The sequence below is a fragment of the Sphaerodactylus townsendi genome, linkage group LG01 (genome assembly GCF_021028975.2).
Source record: "Sphaerodactylus townsendi isolate TG3544 linkage group LG01, MPM_Stown_v2.3, whole genome shotgun sequence".
Classification (NCBI taxonomy): Eukaryota; Metazoa; Chordata; class Lepidosauria; order Squamata; family Sphaerodactylidae; genus Sphaerodactylus; species Sphaerodactylus townsendi.
Window position 1 is genome coordinate 12,465,017 of NC_059425.1, and position 20,993 is coordinate 12,486,009.

Genomic DNA, 20,993 nt, shown 5'->3' on the forward strand with positions numbered 1-20,993 from the left:
CGGTTCTCCAGATTAAAATACACTGCTCTTTAACCACGACAACCACGCTGGCTCAGAGACCTACGTTCGAATCTAGGGAAGCTCACTCGGTGACTTTGGGCCAGTCTCACGCTCTCTTGTTCTTAAAACGAGCGTGTGTCTTTCCAAAAGCCGGCATAGGTGATTTGTTTTCAGGAAGTGAATTGTCAACCTCGCTTTAATTGAAATAAAAGCTTGCCACTCCTTTCCCTGGGAAAAGGGAAATCCGCAGATCTGCTCTGTTCCTATCAGCACATTCCCTTTGGGGAAAGGCTGCTGACACTCAGAGAGTCTGCAAGATTCAACCCGGTCTTTTGATTTTGTAAAACTGAAAAGTGTGCCCAAAAGCATTCCCAGGCGCTGGATTTGGCCTTCCCCCTCCTGGCTTGCTAACTTGCAAACTTTTGGGGCTTGCGCACCTGTTTCCATTTTACAAGCAGAGAAACTGAGATTGAAGGCTGGCGTAGTGGTCGAGAGCTGTGTTTTGTAACCTGGAGAACTAGGTTTGATTCTCCGCTCATCCACATGAACAGCAAACTGGATTTGTTTCCCCACTCCTACATTTCTGCCGGGTGGCCTTGGGCTAGTCACAATTTTCTCTGAACAGGGAAGCGCTGATAGGAGCAGAGCGAATCCACGGATTTCCTTTTTCCCAGGGAAAGGAGTGGCAAGCTTTTATTTCAATTAAAGTGTGCTTGACAATTCGCTTCCTGAAAAAGTCACCTATGAAGGCTTTTGGAAAGACACACACTCGTTTTCAGAACAAGATGCGAGTCCATTAGCACCTTACAGACCAAAATGGTTTCAGCACATCTGACGAAGGGAAATTTGTCTCTCGAAAGCTGGTACCCTACAAAACTGATCAGTCTCTAAAGGGCTACCGGACTCGAACCTGGATCTTCTGCTGGAGATCAAGATGGCTACTCACCTGAAACTACATTCATTTTCACACATGCCCTTTCTCAAAGATTGGTTAACAGGCAGGTTTATCTATCTATGCCCCATCTTTCTTCTCTTTTCCATTTTAGCTTCACAACAACCTTGAGGGGTAGGCTATGAGTGTGTGACAAGGTCCAAAGTCACCGAGTGAGCTTCCCTGGCAGAGTGGAGACTCGAATCTGGGTCTCAGAGAGTCAGTGTGGTGTAGTGGTTAAAGAGCAGGGGACTTTAATCTGGAGAACCGGGTTCGATTCCCCACTCCTTCACACGAACAGTGGATTCTTATTTATTTATTTATTTATTGGTTAGGTTTATATACCGCCCTCCCCCGGAGGGCTCAGGGCAGTGAACAACATATGGAATAGAGCACATACATCAGGTTAAAATTCATTAAATATCAATTAATATAGGCTCTAATAAAATAAACCCAACCCCATTAAAATGCAGCATTATTAAGATCAACATAAAAGATGGCACCTACTATCCATTCCCTTAAAAACCAGAAGGAAGGGGCGGCAGGATCCACTTGATGTTATAAGGAGGGGGTGAACAGGATTTGTTTCCTCCCTCCTCCACATGAAGCCTGCCAGGTGGCCCTGAGTCAGTCACAGTTCTCTCTGAACTCTCTCAGCCCCAATGATCTCACAAGGTGTCTGTTGTGGCGAAAGGAGTTTGTAAGCTGCTTTGAGATTCCTTACGGTTGAGCAAAGTGGGGTATAAATCCAAATTCCTCTTTTCTTAAAAGATAGCTTTGGTGTAATGGGGGAAAACGTGCATTCTTTGTTCCGGTCTGAGTGTAAGCAGAGCAAATAACCTCTCTTGTTCTAGCACAGGGGTAGGGAACCTGCGGCTCTCCAGATGTTCAGGAACTACAATTCCCATCAGCCTCTGTCAGCATGGCCAATTGGCCATGCTGGTAGGGGCTGATGGGAATTGTAGTTCCTGAACATCTGGAGAGCCGCAGGTTCCCTACCCCTGTTCTAGCACCTTTGTTGAAAGAACAAAACTGTGTAGCCGGCATGAGGGTGAGATTCCCCTCCCCATCCCTGAGAGGCGGAGGACCTGGAAAATTCTGCCGCAATCCCTAAATCACCTTTGGGGGCCTTTGGACAGCATCTCACAAGCTGGAAACGTGCCAGTATGTTTTACTGTGGGAAAATTAACCAGCACTTTCCAAGATGTGTGTGTCATGCACTGTTAAGTGACTTCCAGCTTGTCACAGTCACATGAACTAATGACTTCCAGCACAACCTATAATTAGCAGCCTTGCTCCATTGCAGAGAGCAGCCGTATTGGTGCTCAGCAGAGCAATTCAAATAAGAGTCTAGTAGCATCTCAGAGATTTTCTCGGGTCTTGCAAACTGAGAATAAAGGGCGGCCGATCATAGTTCTCTCCGAGCTCTCTCAGACCCACCAACCTCATAAGGACATAAGAACAAGCCAGCTGGATCAGACCAGAGTCCATCTAGTCCAGCTCTCTGCTACTCGCAGTGGCCCACCAGGTGCCTTTGGGAGCTCACAGGCAGGAGGTGAAAGCAATGGCCTTCTGCTGCTGCTGCTCCCGAGCACCTGGTCTGTTAAGGCAGTTGCAATCTGAGATCAAGGAGGATCAAGATTGGTAGCCATAAATCGACTTCTCCTCCGTAAATCTGTCCAAGCCCCTTTTAAAGCTATCCAGGTTAGTGGCCATCACCACCTCCTGTGGCAGCATATTCCAAACACCAATCACGCGTTGCGTGAAGAAGTGTTTCCTTTTATTAGTCCTAATTCTTCCCCCTCACAAGATATCTGTTGTGGGGAGGAGAAGGAAAAGGAGTTTGCAAACCCCTCTGAGGCGGGGCATAAATTCAAGCTCCACCTGTTCTTCTCTCAAATCCTAGTCCTGTGGTGGCAAACCTATGGCACTCCAGATGTTCATGGGCTACAAGTCCCATCAGCCCTCCAGATGTTCATGGGCTGATGGGAACTGTAGTACATGAACATCTGGAGTGCCATAGGTTCGCCACCACTGTCCTAGTCTGATACCTGAACCGCTTGGCTGCTGCTCCCTGGAACGGGTAGCAAAAGCGAAGCGCTTCACTGAATAGTTATAAAAGGAGGAAAAAAATCTGACTGGCAGCCCTTTCTCGCCTCCAGCCTCCCGAGGACAGCGGGGATCCAGGCAAGAACTAAAAAGCCAAGACCCGGCAGGCATCATCCCCTGAAGCGCCAGAGAGCCACGCCCAAAGCTGAGTCGTCCCCGGGCTCCGCGCCTCACCTTTCCTGCTCGGCAACTTGGTCGCTCCGGACCTTCCTCAGTTCCTCCAGCTCGGTTTCGTTGTCTTTCATCTTCTGCAGCAGGCTCCGGTGCTCCTGTGGGGAGAGAAGGGAGACCGAGTCAAGAGCGCTGTGGGGCCTGGGGAAGAGCCACGGAGAAGACACCCCGAGGGAGCCTCCCGAAGCGGTCCTCCCTTGGCCAGGGAAAGCCAGGAAAGCCACAGGGTAGGGCTGCTTTCCTCTCCTGCCTTGGACTCAGAGGGCTTGGGCCAAATTAGATATGCAGACAGGTCCTGTCCATGTGGAACCAGGGTCAGTTCCCTCCCCACATTGTCCAAAAACTGCCAATCATCCCTTTGCAGCCAATAAGTTATACCGAGGTCCCAAACCACCACGGTGCCTGCGCCAACCGGCACCTGCAAAGTGCTTTTAAACATTGGGTGTGGCCAAGTGGGGTTCTTGCCCATCAAGGCTTCTAACTGGCTGTGTGGATTCTTTTATTAAATTGCTCTATCTGTCTGTGTTTTGAATGTACTTTTGATTTGTACTTCAGAAATGTCTGTAATGCTCCGGAGCCTATTTTAATATGCCTAATAAAGGTTGTTGTATTGTATTATTAAATTGCTCTAGCAGAAACTGCCACCACGGCACGAGGATCTTCATCCTGTGATTGAAGGCAGGTTGCGGCAGCCTTTTGGGGTGGGCTCCTCCTCCTGCCGTGGCCAAATGCGCCCCAAAGGTTCGGGACCCCTGCATCAGGGCAGGAGCCACCACACGCAGGACATATTTCCACAGCCCAGCCCAGCAGGGATCTATTTTATTTTAATTATTTACAATGGAAATCAGGGATCGTTGTAAAGCTGAATTTTCAGCCCATGGCAGAGTCCGTGATCTTGTAAATCACAGTATACGTAATGCTGTGAGGATAAATGTGCCTTTGAGCCAAAGGAGGAAAGTATTGAAGGTAACGTACACACATAAGCCAAGGATGTCCCAATTCCCCAAACCCACATTTACCCAGCATACCACCTCCTCTTCCTGTTTGGGCACCTTTCCTTTTTCTGGTGAACCTAATTTTCCAATTGTTTACATCAGGCGTCGTCAACATGGTGCCCATGGGCACCACAGCCCCTACCCACAACTTTTCTGATGCTTGCCAACTGTTTTTAAAACGTGGGAGTGGCTTTTACCCAGAAAGGCTTCCGATTGGCTGTGCAGATTTTTTTAAATTGTTGCTTCAGCAGCAGTTGCTGCCAAGAATCTTCACTGTGTAACTGAAGGTAAGCTCCGGCGGCCATTTTGTGGCTGGCTCCACCTCCTGCGGCAGCCATTTTGCTGCCGCCGTTTTGTGGCTGCACCTCCCAAGCTATGTTAGAATTTCAAAGTTACCCGTGAGATTAAAAAGGTTACAAACACACACCCCACACCCCGGTTTATATTGTCAAGGTTTTATTCCTCCGCCCTGGGTTCACTGTTCTCACGGTCCTTCTCTGCTGTTTTTAATCAATTCCCACAAGAATTTCCTCTGTGGCATTTGTCGCTGCTTTAATTAGCAATACTGCAATGGAAAACAAACTGCAAACAGCCATTCTGGGACAGACACCACAGGGTGGGGCATCTTGCAGGGACAGAAGACAGCAGGAAACACTCGGGGAACACCCTGTGCCAACTGAACGAAGAACTGTCTCCTCGCTGCTTGGAGCATCACCATGGAAACAACAGTATACCTTCTCCATTCCCGAGAGAAGCCGCTGCACTTCTTCCAGCTTAAGATCCTTCTCCGCCAGATCCAGTTCGGCCTGCCGGAGGGCCGTGCCCGACTGCTCCGCTTCCCTCCGGTAGTGAGAAATGGATGTCTGTGACGGAAGAAGAAAAAAACCCAGAGTAAGTTGTGAGACTTGTCCATAGATCGACACACACCTTCTTGGCAAGCGCACCTTGTCTAAACATGTCACCAAGAATAAATGTGCCCAAAACCAGTGTGGCATAGTGGTTAAGAGAGGTGGATTCTAATCTGAAGAATCAAGTACAGACTCTAATCTAAGGGACCAAGTTTGACTCCCCACTCCTCCATATGTGCAGAGGCGTGGCTAGGGAAAATAGAGCCCGGTGCAAAATCTGAGTTTGCACCCCCCATGTTAGTTTGTGTTTTTTCAGTTTTTGGGCCTCCAGGGGGGCGCAGTTTTTAGGCTAGCCGCATCAAGATTTCAGGGTATCTTTAGGAGACTATCCTGATGTTACCAGCCAGGTTTGGTGAAGTTTGGTTCAGGGGGTCCAAAGTTAATGAACTCTCAAAGGTGTAGCCCCATCTCCTATTAGCTTCCATTGGAAACAATGGGGGATGGGGTCACCCCCTTTGAGAGTCCATAACTTTGGACCCCCTGAACCAAACCTCACCTGGGTGGTATCATCAGGAGAGTCCCCCGAAAACTCCCTGATATTCTGGTGCTGCTAGCCTAAAAACTGCACCCCCTGCAGGCCAAAAACTGGAAAACACTAAAAAATACAAAAAACAAACCTGAAATTTTTTCTCCCCCCCCCACCCCCCCCCCACCAGGCGCGCACCCGGTGCAACGCACACTCCCCGGCCCCCTTGTAGCTCCGCCTCTGCATATGTGCAGCAAACTTTTAGCTGATGAACTAGGTTTGTTTCCCTGCTCCTCCACCTGAAGCCTGCTGGGCGACCTTAGGCTGTTCACAGTTTCCTCCAAACTCTCTCAGCCCATGCAGAGGCAGGCAACTGCAAACCGCAGTGTGGTGTATTGGCATAGAGCAGAGGATTCTAATCTGGAGTACTGGGTTTGTTTCCATACTCCTCCACATAAAGTCTGCTGAGTGACTTTGGCCGAGGTTCAGTTCTCTCAGAACTCTCTCAGCCTCACCAACCTCATAAGTTGTCTGTTGTAGGGAGAGGAAGAGGAAGGAACTTGTAAGCTGCTCCTTAAAGGTAGAGAAAAGCAGACTATTGAAACCAAATCGTCTCCTTTAACATGGATTTCCAGGACAGATTGAGAAACCCCACTTCACGCGTTTTAAAGCAAAAACCCCAGCAAAAAGCTTCAAGTTTTTCCAATATGCCACAAAGCTCACGGGTAGAATCAAGCCCAGGCACCTCAGAGGCCAGCGAGATTTTCACAGTATAAGCTTTCAAGGGTCAAAGCCAGACACAAGGAGAAATGGAAATCTCCGAGTCCTGAAGGTGAAGAGAAAGACCGGACACCGTGACGCCTGCCATCTTTCCTGGCACCTACCAAGTGTTTTAGAAAGTGGCAGGGGCCAGGTGGGGCTCTGTCCAGCAAGGCTTCTGATTGGTGGTAAATATTTTGTAAAAGATTGCTTTGGCAGCAGCTTCCACCGCACAAGGATCTACACTGCGAGATGAAAAGCAAGCAGCGGCAGCCATTTTGTGACTGAAAACAAGCTGTGGCAGCCATTTTGTGACTGAAAGCAAGCAGCGGCAGCCATTTCGTGACTGAAAGCAAGCAGCGGCAGCCATTTTGTGACTGAAAGCAAGCTGTGGCAGCCATTTTGCGGCCACGCTGTGTCAGAATACCAAAGGCACAAGCTCAAAAATGTTAGGGACCATTGCCCTAAAGCAGGGGTAGGGAACCTGCGGCTCTCCAGATGTTCAGGAACTACAATTCCCATCAGCCTCTGTCAGCATGGCCAATTGGCCATGCTGGTAGGGGCTGATGGGAATTGTAGTTCCTGAACATCTGGAGAGCCGCAGGTTCCCTACCCCTGCCCTAAAGGAAAGGGATGAGCTACTTTCTACTATGCTACTGTTAAGTCCTTCCATGAACTTCTGGCGTGAGGAGAAAACAGAGGAACAGACTCATAGAATCCAGTCCACCGCCTTCAGGGCCCCGTAAGCTCACCTCATAAGCAGCCCGATCGGACTGGTGCCGCTTCTCCGCCTCCTGCAGCTTGGAGAAAAGCCTCTTGGTCGTCTCGCGCATGATTCGGATGTCGTCTCTGGGGTAGGACGGTTCCTCCTATTGGCCAGTTTCGGGGGGTGGGAAAGAGACATGATTGGTGATCACAAACGGAGCCAAACTGGCCGAGAAGTCACTGCTCGGCTAGTCCCCAAAAGTGGTCGATTGGAAGCAGTGGGGTAGGGGGACAAAACGGCGCCCGGGGCAAAATGGCCCCGGCCCTGTGGCGCCCCCCCCCTTTACCTTAGTTCCTGTCTCCTGCCCCTTAGTTCCTGTCTCCTGCAGCCTATGGGAACTATGCTTCCCAGAACTACACTTCCCACCAGGTTGAAGGAGACAGGAACTAAGGTTTTTTTAGCCAGCTGCTCTTTGCAGCCAGCTGAACTAAGGTAAGTTGGGGGGGGGGAGCAGAGGGGGAAAGGTGTGTGGGGGTGATTTTTCCGCCCCCCCCCCATGTGACCCCAATGGCGCAAGTCCGGGGCAGGGTACCCCCCCCCCCCCCGTTGGTGCTACCCAACTGATGGGAGGGAGAGATGCCACAGGGTGGGATGCCACATTTGGCAAAAGGACCTCCCACTACACAGGCCTGAGTTTGGTGCATGTCTGAGCTAAAGCGCACCACAGAAGTGGCCGTTTGCAGGGGACGAATGGGTCAGCTCTTCCCCTCCCCGATTTTCCCTTGCAGTGTTCAGGGATACCCACGTACACCCGCATACCTCACTTGCGGACAGGCTTCGATACGAGGTAGTTCTGTACGGACGGATCCCATTCTGCTTTTCTGAAGTCAACTATCGTTCGGGGGGGAAATTTAAGAGAATTTCAGAATTTCAAGAGTCGCCGACACACCCTCTCTTCTTCTGTTACAGGATCCGTTCCTTGGAAGCGTGCACGGCTTTATCCCGCCAGTATTTATTTGTCCCTTTCTCGATTTATTTATTTATGGGATTTTTATACCGCCCAACCCCCGGAGGGCTCTGGGCGGTGCACAACACAGATATACAAACAAAAACCCCATTAAATTAAAATTTAAATTAAAAAATTTAAAACACAGCGGTAAATTCAATAAAAATGGCGTCAGCAATAACCCCAATTTAACCCTCCCAAGGAGGGGGAAACAGAACAAAACAAAAAGTGGGTCCCCTAGATGACAGGGGGACTCCGAAACCGGAGGAATAGAATAGAAGGGGCACCTCGATCAGCGGCTGGACATTCCAAAGGCCCGGTGGAACAACTCAGTCTTACAGGCCTTGCGGAATGCACCAAGATCCCGCAGGGCTCAGACAGCTGGAGGAAGAGTGTTCCACCAGGCAGGGACCAAGGCTGAAAAGGCCCTGGCCCGAGTGGAGGCCAGCCGCATCATTAATCCTAGTCCTGGGGTTTGCAACCTGTGGCTCTCCAGATGTTCATGGACTACAATTCCCATTGGCCATGCTGGTAGGGGTTGATTGGAATTGTGGTCCATTAACATCTGGAGAGCCACAGGTTGCGGACCCCTGCTAGTGAGATCATAAGGGTGCACATGGTTTGCACCTCTGCTGATCTGTCCTCACAACTGCCCTGCGAAGTAAGTCACGCTAGGAGAGCAACTCAAAACACTCAATAAGCTTTGCGAGAGGATCTGAATTCAGATCTCCCAAGTCCTAGTTAACTATTACACATTCTGCGAGAATCTTCGCACACGCGCACACGCTACCCTGGATTTGTGAACCTCCCAACAGGATTACAGGACAAAACAAAATAATAACTTACACACTAGCAAACAAAATACAAAGAGAGATGAGGAAGGTGCTGGATTCAAGTCACACGACACTGTGAGCAATCCAGAACAAGTCCAACTCACTCAGCCTAAAATACCTTGCTGTTGTGCAGCAAGGCCGTTTTAGCCTCACCATACCCCTGCAAGGTAGGTGCATGCACAGCACCCGGAGCTCCTTGAAAGAAGAGCTGGCTCTTCCTAGCATATGGGCAGCAAAGGACCAGAAAAGCTTTCCCGGGCCACGTCAAAAGTTCGGCAGCCTCACTGCAGGACACAAACAGGTGAGTGGGGAAAAGATACACACCACTACCAAATGAAGGGAAGAAGCAAATATATCATTACTTCTCAAGGAAGAACAGGATCAAACCGAATTGAAAAATTACAGTCCTATTTCCCTGCTAAATCTAGATTATAAAATATAATTGCTGCTCCAGCAAAACGCTTAAAGAAGGTATTACAAGACCATGAAGACCAAGCCGGGTTTCTACCCAACAGGCAAATAAAAGATAATATCAGAATAGTATTAAACATTATTGAATTCTTAGAACAACATCCAGAAAAACAAATGGCTATGATTTTTGCAGATGCGGAGAAGGCATTCAATAATGTGAGTTGGACATTTGCGATTAAAGTGATACAATATACGGGAACTGAAGGTTACTATTAGGATGCAGCGAAGGCTATTTATTCAACTAAAAAGCGAAAATATTGATTAATGGGGATCTGACGGAATCATTTACGCTACAAAAAGAAACGAGGCAAGGCTGTTCCCATCCCCTTTATTATTTATAATGGCTTTAGAAGGTTTAAATAGCGATATTAGAAATAAGAGGATAGAAGCAATAAAAAGGAGAAAATTATAAACCTGGAGAATACACAGATGATTGGTGTTATCCCTAGACGAGCCATTAGAAAAAATTACTTTGCTGTTAGAAAAAAATAAGCCGATTTGGAAAACTAGTCAGTTTGAAGATTAACTAGTTAAAAAGAAAAATGATACTGTTTCTGCTGTTCTGAAATTCAAGTCAAGGTATTTTCCTGACTAGTGGATTAGTGTGGGTATTTTTATCATTCTCGTGTGTTTGCATTGGGGCTCACAGAAGTTTGTAATAAAGGGGATTTTTTCCTTTAATAATTTTTTAAAAATATACTGAGGAGGAGGAGGAGGAGGAGAAGGAGAAGAGTTTGGATTTATATCCCCCCTTTCTCTCCTGTAAGGAGGCTCAAAGGGGCTTACAATCACCTTGCCCTTCCCCCCTCACAACAAACACCCTGTGAGGTAGGCGGGGCTGAGAGAGCTCCAAAGAACTGTGACTAGCCCAAGGTCACTCAGTTGGCATGTGCTGGAATGCACAAGCTAATCTGGTTCACCAGATAAGCCTCCACAGCTCAAATGGCAGAGTGGGGAATCAAACCCGGTTTCCTAGATTAGAGTGCACCTGCTCTTAACTACTACACCACGCTGGCCCCCCCCCCCCCCCCGGACCCGCCCAATAATCCAGGTCATCACCGAAAGGGGGCAGCGCAGCCCACTGAGAACCCCCAACTGCTATCCCATCCCATTAGTTGCCAATGCAGACAGAGGCATTCTTCCTCTCCGGGTCCCATGGGCAAATGCCAAATAAGCATCGCAGATCCTGCATTGCTTCTTGCTTCTTGCTCTCTGTCACTCAATGCAAGCTTCTTGCACGCCCTCTTTTACAGCACTCCCCATGTTTCGAAGAGCTGAAAGTCAACCTGCAGGCTTCCCACAGCTCTCCGGAACATCGGCAGCCTGGCGGCAGGGCCCGCCAACACCTTCTAAAGGGGCGAGGCTCCGGCTGCATCACCAGGCGTGGCCCCAGCCCTGTGAGGGAGGGGGAGGTGGCAATTCCCTACCCATTCCTCCCAGCGAGGAAAACGATTATTCACTTGCATCCAGGAGCTCTGGAAGAAAGTGAGTCAGATGGCAGCCGAGGCAGGCCCCAGGGCAGGCAGAGGAGTTGCAGGCAAGCCCGAACACAGAGCCCCTTGAGCGCAGCCAATGGCCTTTGCGACATGGCTCGGCTTTCCCAACGGCTGAGGCGTAGGCTGTAGCAGGCCTGCCGAACAGCATTTGCCTGATCTCCTCTGGCGAGTAACGTATGCCTCCTGGCAATCACCAAGGGTCACTTGATCAAAAGCAGACACCCCATGGATCGTCAATGAATCATAGAGTTGGAAGAGACTCCAAGGGCCATCAAGTCCAACCCCCTGCCATGCAGGAACACATAATCAAAGCACTCCCAACATATTGTTCATCCAGGTTCTGTTTAAAAACCTCCAAAGTAGTAGACTCCACCACTCTCCGAGGCAGTGAATTCCACTATCGAAAAGCCCTGACAGTCAGAAAATTCTTCCTCGTGTTTAGGTGGAATCTCTTTTCCTGCAACTTGAATCCATTACTCCGTGTCTTAGTCTGAGGCAGCAGAAAACAAGCTTGCTCCCTCTTCGACATGGCATCCCTTCAAATATTTAAACATAGCTATCATGTCCCTCCTTAACTTTCGATTCTCCAGACTAAATATCCACAGCTCCCTAAGCCTCTCTTCGTAGGGCATGGATTCCAGACCTCTTCAAGCATTTCCTTTTAGTCCCTAAGTTTCTAGACAAGGGACACACGGGAAAGTGGATCTGGAAACGCCGGCCGTGAGCCGGCATGCAGAGACATGCTGATTTGGAAAGAGCAAGGATTCAGCATCACAGTTCGAGGCGGCTGAGCTCTGCAAAGACACCTGCAAGTCTGTCCAGCGATTAAAAATGAACTGCATGCCCCACATACACACGCCACTCTTATTGTGCATGCTCTCTTCCAGCGGCCACCATAAGGAGGATCTCAGTACCTGCTCCACGGAAAATAGGCCCCTTCCGCACATGCAGAATAATGCACTTTCAATCCACTTTCTTAACCTACTGCATCTGTGTATGGTTCTCCAGTTGCACAGTGGCAGATAGGAAGGCGCTCCAAAGGGTGATCACTACTGCACAGAGGATTATCGGCTGCCCTCTCCCCTCCTTGGAAGAACTCTATAATTCCCGAAGCCTAAAGAAAGCCCAAAATATTCCGAGGGACCCGTCTCATCCAGCACACCCTCTTTTTGAACTGCTACCATCCGGCAGACGATACAGGTCCATCAAAACTAGGACAAAGAGGCTTAGAGACAGCTTCTACTCTAGAGCTGTGGTGATGCTGAACTCCGTGGCTTCGTGTTGATGTGTTTGGGGCTGTGTAGGGATGGGTGGAGGAAGGGGAAAGTGAGGATGGGGGTATGAGTCTGAAATTGTGTGCATTGAGGAATGCTGCTGCAAATTTCGTTGTGCGTGCACAATGACAATAAAATGCTTATGCTTATGCTTATGCTTTCAATGCACTTTGCTGCTGGCTTTAACTGTGCAAAACAGCAAAATCCACTTGCAAACAATTGTGAAAGAGGTCCGGTGGTGCATTATTCTGCATGTGCAGAAGGGGCCAAAGATCGAGCCGCGACTGGAAGACTAACAACTTTTTGGATTTTTGCTATGACCGACCGGCAAGGGTATGTAGCCCTTTGCCAGGTGTCCCCAAAATGGTGCCTACGGGCCCCACGGCACCTGCCACGTGGGGGGCATCTGCCCAGCAGGACTTCTGTGACCAGCTGTGCAGATTGAAAGAATTCCTGTTGAACCTGTCCGAAATTTCTGCCTGAGATGTCAAATTGCTACTGTCAGAATTATTTGGCTCCCTGGAACAAAGGAGAATCTACTACACACCAAGCCAAAAGCAAACCTGGAGCAGCAGTGGCGTAGGAGGTTAAGAGCTCATGTATCTAATCTGGAGGAACCGGGTTTGATCCCCAGCTCTGCCGCCTGAGCTGTGGAGGCTTATCTGGGGAATTCAGATTAGCCTGTGCACTCCCACACACGCCAGCTGGGTGACCTTGGGTTAGTCACAGCTTCTCGGAGCTCTCTCAGCCCCACCTACCTCACAGGGTGTTTGGGGGGTGGGAGGGCAAGGAGATTGTCAGCCCCTTTGAGTCTCCCGCAGGAGAGAAAGGGGGGATATAAATCCAAACTCTTCTTCTTCTTCTTCAAGCATACAAGAATGCAGAATATGTTACACTTAACGTGAAACACAAAACAAAAAGGTGTATACCACACACACCCCAAAAAAGTGCATCAACAGGTGTATTAGTCTAACGTGTCAAAATTAAAAACAGAATCACTGGTAATCCAACTGGTCTTAAGTCCAAAAGATTCTATATGGAACTGAATTACCTGTGATTCTGTTAGGAATCGCGGCCCTCCAGATGTTATGGACTACAGTTCCCTCATCCCCTGCCAGCATCATGCTGGCAGGGGATGATGAGAACTGTAGTTCACAACATCTGGAGGGCCGCGAGTTTGATACCTGTGCATGCACCTGTTTGTGAACTTTGTGTGTGTGTGTGTTGTATACACATTTTTGTTTTGTGTTTCACATTAAATGTAACGTATTCTGCATTCTTGTATTTTTGCTTTCGCCTGGGTGTAGCAGGTACTCCTTTGTTCCCTGTCGTAGCTCCGCTTCACCTTTTCAGTCAGTATCATAATCTTACTCCCTGCCATTCTGTGGTCCTCCACTTCCTGTGCCCACAATTTTGTGAACTGTGCCCCCTGCCCTGTGTCAAGATCGCAACGGAGCCTGCCAGGTTCAACAAGGTTGGGGAGTGCTCATTGCCCTCTGCAATCACCCTCGATGCCCGCGCAGCCATTCTGGGATTTTAAAAAATGCCACTTGCCTCTTGGGTCTGACAGCCGTCACTTTTCAGCAGGTGAGGATTCTTCTCATGCTTCGCCTTGTCCTCCGCCCGGGCCTTCAGGTACACCTGAGCCACAGAAGGGAAAGAAACCACCACATCCGTCAGAACGCCGCTCCCTTCCGGCAGCAGGAGCGCCAAGCCCAAGAGTCAGAGAAAAGACTGGTCCCGTACAAACAAGGGCCAATTCCTTCTTTAAATGAAGGACTTCTGTTCGTCCTTCCCTTAGCTTCCTTTGGGCTCCCGACCAAAACATCCTCCCACCCACCCCACACCTTTTCAACTAAGAGTATTTAAACATATATAACTGGGCTGTTTTATGAGCTGCCTGCAGCCCAAGGAGTGATTTATTGAGGACTCTTCAGTGGCTTGTTGTGTGTTTTTGCGCCCTGGTTCGTCTGAACTTGTTTCAGTTTTCTTCCAATAGGTTTTAAGCTTGTCTTAATGGTTTCATTTCATTGTGTCAGTTATAAGCCGGTCTCTGGAGAGGCAGAGCGTACATCTGTCAAATATTTTATACTCCACCTCTCTTTTCCCCCATTTAACCTCACAACGACCCAGTGAGGTAGGCTAGAGAGTGTGAGAATTCTCCTCCATTTTACCTGTACCGCAACTCAGTGAGAGCCAGCGTGGTGTAGTGGTTAAGAGCAGGTGGATTTAAATCTGGAGAACCAGGTTTGATTCCACACTCCTCCACCTGAGTGGCGGAGGCTTATCTGGTGAACCAGATGTGTTTCCGCGCTCCGACATTCCTGCTGAGAGTGTTCGAAGAAAACTGTGACTGGCCCAAAGTCATCCAGCAGGCTGTAAATTGTAGAATCATAGAGTTGGAAGAGACCAGAAGGGCCATCAAGTCCAACCCCCTGCAATGCAGGAACACACAATCAAAGCACTCCTGTCAGGTGGCCATCCAGCCTCTTTAAAAACCTCCAAACAAGGAGACTCCACCACACTCTGAGGTAGTGCATTCCACTGTCGAACAGCCTGCTGCAGCCAAAGACTGCTGTGTTAAGCAGCCTATGCCTTTGGACCAGGCAAGTCAGGAAGTTTTTCCTGATGTTTAGGTGGAATCTCTTTTCCTTCACCTTGAACCCATCACTCCTGGTCCTAGTCTCTGAGGCATCAGAAAACAAGCTTGCCCTCTCACCAACATGACATTCTTTAAAGTATCTAAACACGGCTATCATGTCCCCTCTTAGCCTTCTCTTCTCTAGACTAAACATCCCCAGCTCTTTCCTCATAGGGCATGGATTCAAGACCTTTGACCATTTTGGTCACCCTCCTGTGGACCCATTCCAGCTTGTCAATTTCCTTCTTGAATTGCGGTGCCCAGAACTGTACACAATATTCCAGGGGAGTGCAGCTTCATATGCAGTGGGGAATCGAACCTGATTATAGAGTCCGCGACTCTATACCACGACACCATTCTGGCTCTCAGCCCCCGCTGGTTAACCCCAACACTGGCTAGCCCCCTCCATCCTTTCTCAAGAAGTCCACATCCTTCCCTCATAGGGCAGCGCCCCAAGGGGTCCCCAAGTCCTCCCACAGGACAACCAGAAAGCCACGGCTGCTTTGCCACGGCAGAGGGCTCACCTTGATGATCTCTTCGTCCCCCTCGCTGGATTTGACGCACTCCGAAGCCAAGGTGTGAGTGCCCGTGGGCCGCTTGGCCACCATGGCGAAGGCCTTTCCCACCGGCTGTAGGAAGAGACGGCAAAAAGGCGGGTGGGCGGACTCTTTCTCTCGCAAGCTGACGCCATGCAAACCAGCCGCTTTTTTTGGAAATACGCCACGGGGCTCTTTCAAGCCCGTTTTGACACAGATTCACAGAGATGAAGAAAATGTGGGCGGGAGCAAGTCGCACAATATCCCACCATACAACCACTGAGCAATACAGCAGGGACTCACCAAACTTTTTGAGCCTGTGGGCCTCTTTGGAATTCTGGCACAACATGGTCAGTACAGCCACAAAATGGCTGCCTCAGGAGGCAAGGCCAGATACAAAATGGCTGCCTCAGGAGGCAAGGCTAGATACAAAATGGCTGCCTCAGGAGGCAAAACCAGATACAAAATGGCTGCCTCAGGAGGCAAGGCCAGATACAAAATGGCTGCCTCAGGAGGCAAGACCAGATACAAAATGGCTGCCGCAACTTGTCTTCAGTCACACAGTGAAGATCCTTGTGCTACCATGACAGCTGCTGCCAAGCAACATGTTCAAAAATCTGGACAGTCAATTGGAAGCCTTGCTGGGCAAAAGCTCGACCTGCAGGGGCGTAACGTGAGCTGGGCAAGCCAGGGCTCCTAGCCTGGGTGCCGAGGGCCTGAGGGCACACTGGCTGCTGCTCCCCACCCCCGTCACCACTGCAGCCAAAGACTGCTGTGTTAAGCAGCCTGTGCCTTTGACTTTGGACCAGACAAGCACCTGGGAAGAGCCTTGGGGCAGAGACAAGGCTAGGAGAGACCCTTCCCTGGTCTGATCTCCGCCCCCATTCTCCCCCCAGGCAGCCGCTCTCCTAGCTCAAAATTAAACATAATCAGAAGTAATGGAAATGAAGGCCAGCCTCGGGGGGGGGGGGGGGGTGATGCTTCACAGGGCGGAAGGTGAGTGCAATTTTGGTGCTTACCCTTAGCAACGTTTTTGTTAGAGACGCCCCTGCCTACCTGGTCCCACATCCCTTCCAGAACTTCTGGAAGATGCTAGGAAAGGTGTTGGCTGGTGTCTTTGGCACTCACAGGCACTACGATGGGGGCCCCTGTGCTCGACAAAGATCAGGAAAGTCCAGAGGTGGGATCCAGCAGGTTCTCACAGGTTCCCGAGAGTAGGTTACTAATTATTTGTGCATGCCGAGAGGGGGTTACTAATTGGTGATTTTGCCACGTGGTTTTTGCCTCAGTTGAAGTCCTCTCAGCAGTAGCGCGCAGAACTGGAAGCAGTCTAGCAGGAGGTGCACCGGCGTGCGTGGCAGCCTGCGCCTGCGTGCATTCGTTTCCCGCCCAAGGACCGTCTGCGTCCTTGCCACAGCCCCGCCCAGGAATGCCTAGCCACGCCCCCTCCGTGCCCCGCCCAGCCCCATTAGCACTACGCCACAGTTTGAATCCCACCACCATGGGAACCTGTTACTAAAAGTTTTGGATCCCACCACTGGGAAAGTCCCAACTCTCCCCAAGACAGAGGGGGACCCTCCAATCAGCTGGCTCCTATGAGCCTGGTTTCTACTCACCTTCTGCTTCAGGAGGTCACGCCTGTCGCCGGGGAGGTCATTCTGAAGGGTCAGCCTTAAAATCTTCACGCTGTCCTAAACGGGTGAAAAGAAAGAAACAGCGGTGGTTACAGATTGCTCTCGGCTGTGCCGCCAACAGATCGTCGTCAACGCATGCAGCACCTTACAGGGTTATAATAACATAGATAGGTCCCTGCCTGAAGGAGCTTACAAAGTTTGTCTCGACCCTGGAGCCAGAGGGACAAAAGAGGAAGAGAGAGGAAAAGGAACAGCCAGCGAGAGAAACAGGGAGGCAGAGATAAGGATCTGGGCTTTGGAGTTTCACAATGAAGACTAGGGCACTAAGATGCACGCCGGCTTTGCAAAGGTGTCAGGAAACAAGGAAGGATTAGAAGTGGCACCATCTTTAATACTCTCACAGCCATCGTGTAAACAAAATGAGCGCATCCCGTCTCCTTGACTGGAACTAATGGCTAGGAGATGCCCGCCCCTTTCTGTCCGGCACCGCAGGGCTACCGACGCACTTGCTCACACGGTGCAAATAAAAATTCACAACTGGCAAGCCGGCAGAGTTCAGAGTCGCTTGCCCAGCTGGCTTGGAGGACGGGGGTTTTGACATTCCCTTTGGGGGCAGCCCATCCGGTCAAAGACTAGAAACCGCGCACCGACGGGCTAACCGAGGCTCCGTTTACAAAGACGAATCACAAAGGTGCCGGAACTGTCCTACTCCTTGGGCAAATATGTGCACAGCCTTGAAACCCCGGAGTTGCTCCGTCAGGGGGAAAAATGCCAGAGGAGATGTCAATGCAGCATTAGCAGGTGGTAGGAAGGGAAACTCCCTAAAACCCCTGTCAGTGCCACGGAAAGGGCTCCGGCTCCTCGAGCAAGCCCAGGGCTAGATGCTAGAGACCCAGGCCAGTAATGGGTGCTGCGTTTCCCTGGCACAAGGGACTCCCCCATCCCTCTCCACAAAGTCCAGGAATTAAGCCTCCGCCAGACTTGTGGCTCAACCGGATTCCTCCTCCGGCAGCTGCAGTCCCAACCTGCGAAGCTCATCTTTCATGCATGAGAAACAGACGGCAGGTTCCAGGCGCTTCCGGCATTCCCACGCTGCCGGGACTTGAAGAGGGAGAGCGTTTTCCGCCCTGAACAACCGTCTCCCCTCCCACCCGACAAGCTCACTTGTCTATGAACCTGTGGTCAGAGGGCTCCAAGTTGCAACAAGAACTCCTGGCCCACTTTGCTTTTTTGCCTGCAGGAGATTCGAACTTCAGCCGGCCTCAAGAGCAGGCCCGACAGACAACTCCACGCTAGGGAACAGTCTCTCTCCTCTGGATAGCCGAGGGGGAAGGAGTAAGGGGAGCCAACCCCCAGGCAGGGCCTGGAGACTTCCCAAAATTACATCTGATCTGATGACAGAGATCGGCTCCCCCTGGAGAATATGGCTGCCCTGGAGGAGGGACTGTTCGACAGCGTGGTATAGTGGTTAAGTGAAGGCGGATTCTAATCTGGAGAACCAAGTTTGATTCCACCCTCTCCACTTATCTGGAGAACTGGGTTTGATTCCTTATTTCTTCATACGAGCGGCTGACTCTAAGGGGGGAGGGGGGTAGCCGGACGCCATCCACATTTTTAAATGGCTTCTGTGTTTATGTAACTGATATTTAAATTATGTTTTAAGGTAGGTTTTAACCTTGTTGTGAACCGCCCTGAGCCCTCAGGGGGAGGGCGGTATATTAGAATAGAATAGAATCTTTATTGGCCAAGTGTGATTGGACACACAAGGAATTTGTCTCCGGTGCATATGCTCTCAGTGTACATAAAAGAAAATACATTTGTCAAGAATCATAAGGTACAGCACTTAATGATTGTCATATAGGTCTAGTAAGCAATCAGGAAACAATCAATAGTAATAAAAACATAAAATGTAAAATCATAAAATAAAATGAAATGTCAGCACAGGCTATAGTCATACAGTCATAATTGGGAGGAGATGGGTAATAGGAATGATGAAAAAAGTAGTGCAGTAATTATATAATAAATATATAATAAATAGTTTGACATTATCGAGGGAATTATTTGTTTAACAGAGTGATGGCATTCGGGAAAAAACTGTTCTTATGTCTAGTTGTCTTGGTGTGCAGTGCTCTGTAGCGACGTTTAGAGGGTAAGAGTTGAAACAGTTTATGTCCAGGATGCGAGGGGTCAGTAAATATTTTCACAGCCCTTTTTTTGACCCGTGCAGTATACAGGTCCTCAATGGAAGGCAGGTTAGCAGCAATTGTTTTTTCTGCAGTTCTGATTATTCTCTGAAGTCTGTGTCGATCTTGTTGCATAAGCATAAGCATAAGCATAAGCATAAGCATTTTATTGTCATTGTGCACGCACAACGAAATTTACAGCAGCATTCCTCGATGCACACAATTTCAGACTCATACAATTTCAGACTCATGCAATTTCAGACTCATACATCATCATCCTCCACCCATCCCTACATAGCCCCAAATACATCAATATGAAGCAGCGGAGTTTAGCATAGCCACAGCTCTAGAGTAGAAGCTGTCTCTAAGCCTCTTTGTCCTAGTTCTGAGGGCCCTGTATCGTCTGCCAGATGGTAGCAGTTTAAAAAGAGAGTGTGCTGGATGAGACGGGTCCCTTAGAATATTTTGGGCTTTATTTAGACTTCGGGCATTATAGATTTCTTCCAAGGAGGGGAGAGGGCAGCCGATAATCCTTTGTGCAGTATTGATCACCCTTTGGAGGCGCCTTCCTAACTAAGCCACTGTGCAACTGGAGAACCATACACAGATGCAGTAGGTTAGGACCTCTCTATAGCATGGTAAAAGGACACCAGAAGTTTTCCATCTAGTTGTTGCTTCCTTAAAAAGTCTCAGAAAGTACAGTCTTTGCTGGGCTTTCTTAACCCTGTGATAGATCTGTACTCCCCAGGTCAAATCCTCTTTAATCCTGCCCAGGAATTTAAAACTAGCCACCAGCTCCACTTGATCTCCATTTATAGTCAAAGGGGCTGAATTTCTGAGCTATTCCTTCTATAGTCCACTATGAGCTCCTTTGTCTTGTTAGTGTTAAGAACCAGGTTATTTTCCCTGCACCATGAGGAGCAGTGGGGTCCACTTCATTCCGATAGGCAGACTCATCCCCTCAGAGATGAGCCCCACCACCGTTGTGTCATCAGCAAATTTGATAATGGTGTTACTATGATAGACAGGAGTACAATCATATGTATAAAGGGTGAACAGTAAAGGGCTCAACACACAGCCCTGTGGCGTTCCCATATTTAGAGTAAGAACTGAGGAAACCCGATTTCCCAGTCTAACCCTCTGGGAGCGATCCAGACAAGAAGTCCCTAATCCACAAGCAGATTGAATGTGAGAGTCCAAGATCCACAAGTTTTGTCACCAGTCTTTGTGGCGAGATTGTATTAAATCTTGGAACTAAAGTCCGCACAGAGCATTCTCACCTAATTCCTTCGCTGTTCCAGATGCGTCAAAGCTGTGTGAGGCTAATGGCAATGGCGTCCTCCGTAGATCTATTAGTCCGATATGCGAACTGATGTTTATCAAATGTATCTGGAAGGCAAGAACTAATATGCCTATGGACCAGTTTTTCAAAACACTTCATGATGATGGGGGTGAGTGCCACTGGTCTATAATCCAGGGTTAAATAAATAAAAAAAATCTAGTGAACCAGGTTTTGTTTCCCTGCTCCTGCACATGAAGCCTGCTGGGTGACTTTGGGCCAGTCACAGTTCTCTCCAAACTTACTGAAAACATATACAAACAGAAACATATACAAAACATATACAAACTGAGCCCTTCGGGGGTGAGGCGGCCTATAAATCTAACAAATAAATAAACAATGGCAGATTCGAGACTTAAATGAAAACAGCGTATTGGATTGAGACAACTTTATCAGAAGGACTACAAGTTAAAAAAACGTAGATATGAATTATAAGCACGGAGTTAGATTTATGCTTGGATCCTTAGTGAGGTAGCTGGAAGTCAACATGTAAAAGTGTAGGTGTTTGTGTATGAGGTTTTTTTTCTTTTCATTT

The 20,993-nt window shown here is 49.1% G+C and overlaps 1 protein-coding gene across 2 annotated transcripts in view; it reads right to left on the bottom strand.

Annotated features, from left to right (window-relative positions):
• The window catches only part of TUFT1 (tuftelin 1), a 51,777-nt gene that overhangs the window by 9,241 nt on the left and 21,543 nt on the right, over positions 1-20,993 (bottom strand). For both annotated transcript variants that reach the window (XM_048511071.1, XM_048511082.1), the window contains exons 2-8: positions 16,919-16,993; positions 15,291-15,395; positions 13,680-13,766; positions 7,865-7,936; positions 7,092-7,208; positions 4,941-5,069; positions 3,215-3,309 (exon numbers count right to left, since the gene is read on the bottom strand). In XM_048511071.1, the coding sequence (XP_048367028.1) occupies positions 3,215-3,309; positions 4,941-5,069; positions 7,092-7,208; positions 7,865-7,936; positions 13,680-13,766; positions 15,291-15,395; positions 16,919-16,993 (680 nt within the window). The remainder of the gene's footprint in view (positions 1-3,214; positions 3,310-4,940; positions 5,070-7,091; positions 7,209-7,864; positions 7,937-13,679; positions 13,767-15,290; positions 15,396-16,918; positions 16,994-20,993) is intronic.